The following is a 4,510-nucleotide window of genomic DNA, read 5'->3' as shown; positions in this document are numbered from 1 at the left end:
GTGTTTTCTGTTTTACTTTGAGAGTCTCGTGTCCTGTGTCCAGTGTTTTGAGCTTTGCTTTCCCCTGTCTCATTATGTCAGATTAGTCCCAGCTGTGTTTCCACCTGTTCCCCATCATACCGTCACAATGCTGTGTTTTTCTCCTCTGTGTTTCTGCTCACTTCCTAGTTCTCAGTTCATGGTTTGTTTTCTAGTTTGAGTTTCTTGTTTCCAGTTTCTCCTTTAGGTTTGTATTTGTCGTGAGTTTTTCCAGCAATAAAGCTGCCGTTTTGAGTTTATTCTTCAGGCCTACATACGGGTCCTCATCCTGCTTGCCATACAACACAACCATGACAGTTATTGCAAAGATACACCAGCCTTAATGCAGAGGATAAGCCATTCAAGTACAGTTGGACTTCCTCATCAACCGCCCCAGGCGTAAACACCTCCAGACCATAATTTCAAAGCTACAAAAATACAAGGCCACAGACCAAAATATGACTGGGTTTGACCTCACAAGTAATGTAATTAAACAGCACCTTTCAGCTGGTGTTTTATCCGTTCATCTCTTTTGCATTCCTCTTCCTCATTCCCTCAAGATTTCCTCAATCTCCAACAGTCTGAAAAGAGAAACAAAACGTGACCAGCTTCACAAAGTGTAACAAGATGAAAATGTGATATTCATGGTTCATTGATAAAGTCTTTACTTGTGTTGTAGTGAAAGTTTCAGATTTTGCTGTGTCTGTGGGAGGAAGTTTGGAGGAAGTAACCTCCCCATATACACACCTTTGTCTGACATGCTATAAAAAGCTCAGTCGGAGTAGCAGAGGACACAATATCACCATGGAGGTCATTGTGTTTTTCTCGCTGTTGCTTTCAGTCTGCACTCTTTCAGCAAATCTGGCTGAAGCAGATAAGTCTTCAAACCAACAACCCTGTCCACAGGACACCCAAGCTGTGCTGAGACAGCTGACCGCCTCAGTGGCTGTGCAGAAAGAGCAGATCACGGTCCTACAGAAAAAGACTCAAGGTACAGTATCATGTCAGGTAGTGAGAGAAGTAACAGCAAAAACAAATTGGCATATGATCCAGTGTTGTGTTAGAGAGATATCAATGTCACTCGTAAATATTCAGAATGACTGAAATGACAAACATTCATGGTTTTGTTTTCTTGTGAAAATAAATATTTTGTATAGAAATGAAATATAAAAGTAAGTATAGAAATATTGGCCAATCCTTAAAGAAATTGATGGTCCAGGGAAATACATTTTATTTTGCACTTATTTCAGAACAGACCGCAAAGCTGAAGAGTGAAATTGACCAGCTGAAGCTGCAGTCTACAGGTATTGTGTGGAAATCATCATGGCTCTGATCATTTCTAACTGTTAAAAAAATCTGCAGCTGACACGTTTTTGATGCTAAAATATAAAGGGTGTAAATATTTGACTTAAAACTTGGTGGATCAACATATGTTACTCCTATAAATCTGTCCACCAGGTGGCGCTACTGTGCTAGAAAATCTGTGGTTCATCACAGAGGCAACTTGACCACCAACATTGTCTTTATTTGTGGTAAAGCAGGGAGAGAGCGAGGGCAAATGAGCTGCACTGCAGTCTTTCAGCATACGGGGCAGCTGTGGCTCAGGTGGTAGCAGCTCATCTACCAACTGGAAGGTTGGTGGATCGCTCTCTGGCTCCACATGCTGAAGCTTCTTTGGGCGACATGCCTCTATCAGAGTGTGTTAGGCAAAGCTCTTAGACAAAGATCAAAAGTATGTGTATGAATACAAGCACATTGTGTGGTCAGCTGAGTAGAAAGGTGCTATGTAAGTATAATCAATACTGGTCACCTGCTCAACCAGCAGAGCTATAGTGGCATGATAACGCCATTGTTTACATACAGTCTAGGGTTCATGTCTCAGTGAAAGAGAGAGGGAAACACAAAGTGGAGAGTTGACAGACTGTGGATAAACATGACAGCGTGAAACTGCACAGATTTCAAATGAGAATCAGTTTGTTCAGTGATGCAGTCAAACAAGTCTGCTTCTTCAACCATTCTCCACCCAGCACCTGTAGGAGGTGTGGTCCTGTGGCTCTGCAGTGTGTGGGGTGGAGGATGAGGGGACGTGGGGGAGACCACCGCTCGGTGTAGCATGAACAGAATGAGAGTCACAGTTACTTTCTTACTTACAGATAAAAACATGTGAATCACTGTGTGCTGTCAGTGAGATTGTTTGATCTCTTTGCTTTTTTCAGATGGTGCAGCAAAGCTGAAGACTGAGATTGACGCGCTGAAGCAGGAGCTACAAGGTACTGTGTGGAAATCTTATCTGACTGTGCATTTACTGGCTGTGCAGATGTTTTACTTTTGGCGGATCAACATATGTCAGTGCTATCAATCTATTCATAAAGTGGTGTCACTGTGTTTGAACATTTTTATTTTATTCACAGAAATAACTTTAGTACACACAGTGTTTTTACACATCAAGTACAATTACTGGATCCACTTTTCTGAATTACATTATGAAAAAAGAATTTCTGAGGGACTCTAGGATAAAATTATCAAAAAAGAAATTGAATTCCTGGAGAAATTTACCAAGAAATACATATTGCCTCTGAGTCTTCATATAGTTTTTATATGTATGGACCTCTGTATTTTGGCAATTTTCACTTTTAGCATCTGCTACGGCTGGGGTGTTAAACTTTAAGCCCAGGGGCCAGAATTGACTTGCCGAACACTCCAATCTGACCCCCTGGTCAGCTTAGGAAAATATGAACAAGGCCATAAACTTTTGGACTTTTCACTGTTTCAGTGAGAGTTCTGTATTAGTTATTATCAGGTTTATGGCTTTTCCTACTCATAAAAACCTCTCCATGGTCATTTATACTACGCTGAAGACAAAAAGAACTAGACAAAGAATTAAATGGCAGAAACATCATGTTTTTTCTCTCCTAAAGAAATCTGTCATCACTGAAAAATGAGTTTGCTCTAAGGTTTAAAATACATTGGCACAGATGTAGGGTGAGAGCCACTCAGGGCTGGGATTTAATCCTGACTGACTGTATATTTGTCAGACCTTGATGAAGACTCAGACTTGATACACGTTAGTCTATTTTAATGTTTTATTTTTATATGATCTTGTCAGAAACAGGTGACCCCACGAACTCCTGTTTTGTATTGAACTCGTGTTCACCCTGCTGATGAGCACCTGTTGGATAAGCGTTTAAAGCCATGCACAGTTTCCTTTTTCCTGTTTTTTGAAAACTGAATGACATTAAACTGAGCTTATGTTTTTCTGAAGCACAAACCAAAATCCAACTAAAAGACTGAATAACACAGTTTGTTGTCTTGGCAGAAGCTACAAAATAACTTCCTGTCTGATCTAAAGGACGAGTTTAGGATCCTCAAAGTTAGATTTGATCAAATTTCATTTTCAAGTCACAGAGTTTGATTTCTTCTGTGACAGTGAAACGCTTCCAGCTGTCAAACATTTCTTTCATTGGAGATTAAAGTTTTTGTCATGGTCACTTTTTTGGGAAGAGTCTAACTCTACAACAGGAAGTTTAAATAATGACATTTCTCTCTCTCTCTCAGCCACACATGTGGCTTTCTCAGCAGCTGTGCTTCTTCCAGGCACTGGACCATACGTCGGACCCTTTAACACAGAGACCACTCTGGTCTTCAAACATGTTATCACGAACATTGGAAATGCCTACAACCCATCCACAGGTAATAACACTGAATGTCACTTCTCAGCTATGTTGATGTCAGGCTGATGTTCCAGATGTTCTAACAGCTGATTTTCCTTTTAACAAAAACAAATGTCCCACAGGTATTTTCACTGCACCAGTGAGAGGAGTCTACCACTTTGAGTTGCACATGTTTGGACATGGTGGTGTTGCTGTAGGTGCTTATTTGTACAAGAATCAAGGGCTCGTTGTTATTGCATATGAACACCAAACAGCAGCTGGAGAACTGAGTGGCTCTAATGGAGCCTCACTGCTTCTAGAGGTTGGAGATCAGGTGTTTGTGCGTCTCCTCGATGGTAGAAGGATATATGACAATCAAAATCATCACACCACCTTCAGTGGTCATCTGATCTTCACCATGTGAGAGGTGTGACAGCTCCAACACTTCCTGTTTGGCCTGTCCTGTGTGGGCGGAGCTTAGCCATTTTTAGAAGTAAAACAGGAAGTAAATCACCTGCTGGAATCAGTTTCTTGCTCTCTCTCTCTTTCTGGTTGGGTTCTAGTTTTGTGTTTATTTGTTTCTACTGACTCAGATAATTTACTTCTTCTTGTTATCTTTGATTCAAATACATCCAGTTAAATGCTCAGTGATTCTCTTCTCTTTGTCCTTTCTTCGAGTCGGCTCTTCACAAAGTGCTGCTCCTCCATTAGGTCCTGACTATTTTCTATAAGTTGGTAAACTGCTTCGTTTTTTATTGGCTCCACTGTCCTGTGTTGGTCAGTCTGTTATTTTGGTGACTGCTGGCCCACATGTTTGCTTTTAACTGGAGTCTTTCCTGTTA

General features: G+C 40.8%; 1 protein-coding gene across 1 annotated transcript; it reads left to right on the top strand.

The window, feature by feature from the left end:
* Window positions 1–822: 822 nt before the first annotated feature.
* LOC308387513 (complement C1q-like protein 2) lies at window positions 823–4,299 on the top strand (the record flags this gene model as incomplete). Its single annotated transcript, XM_080867619.1, has 5 exons — window positions 823–1,009; window positions 1,269–1,322; window positions 2,235–2,288; window positions 3,574–3,708; window positions 3,812–4,299. 5 exons carry the CDS (start codon window positions 823–825, stop codon window positions 4,090–4,092), a joined length of 711 nt encoding a protein of 236 aa, XP_080723745.1. The 3' UTR covers window positions 4,093–4,299.
* Between the last annotated feature and the right edge of the window lie 211 nt (window positions 4,300–4,510).

This window comes from Rhamphochromis sp. 'chilingali' (assembly GCF_963969265.1).
Source record: "Rhamphochromis sp. 'chilingali' genome assembly, chromosome: 19".
In the NCBI taxonomy this organism is placed as follows: domain Eukaryota; kingdom Metazoa; phylum Chordata; class Actinopteri; order Cichliformes; family Cichlidae; genus Rhamphochromis; species Rhamphochromis sp. 'chilingali'.
This window is presented reverse-complemented; position numbering and strand designations above follow the sequence as displayed.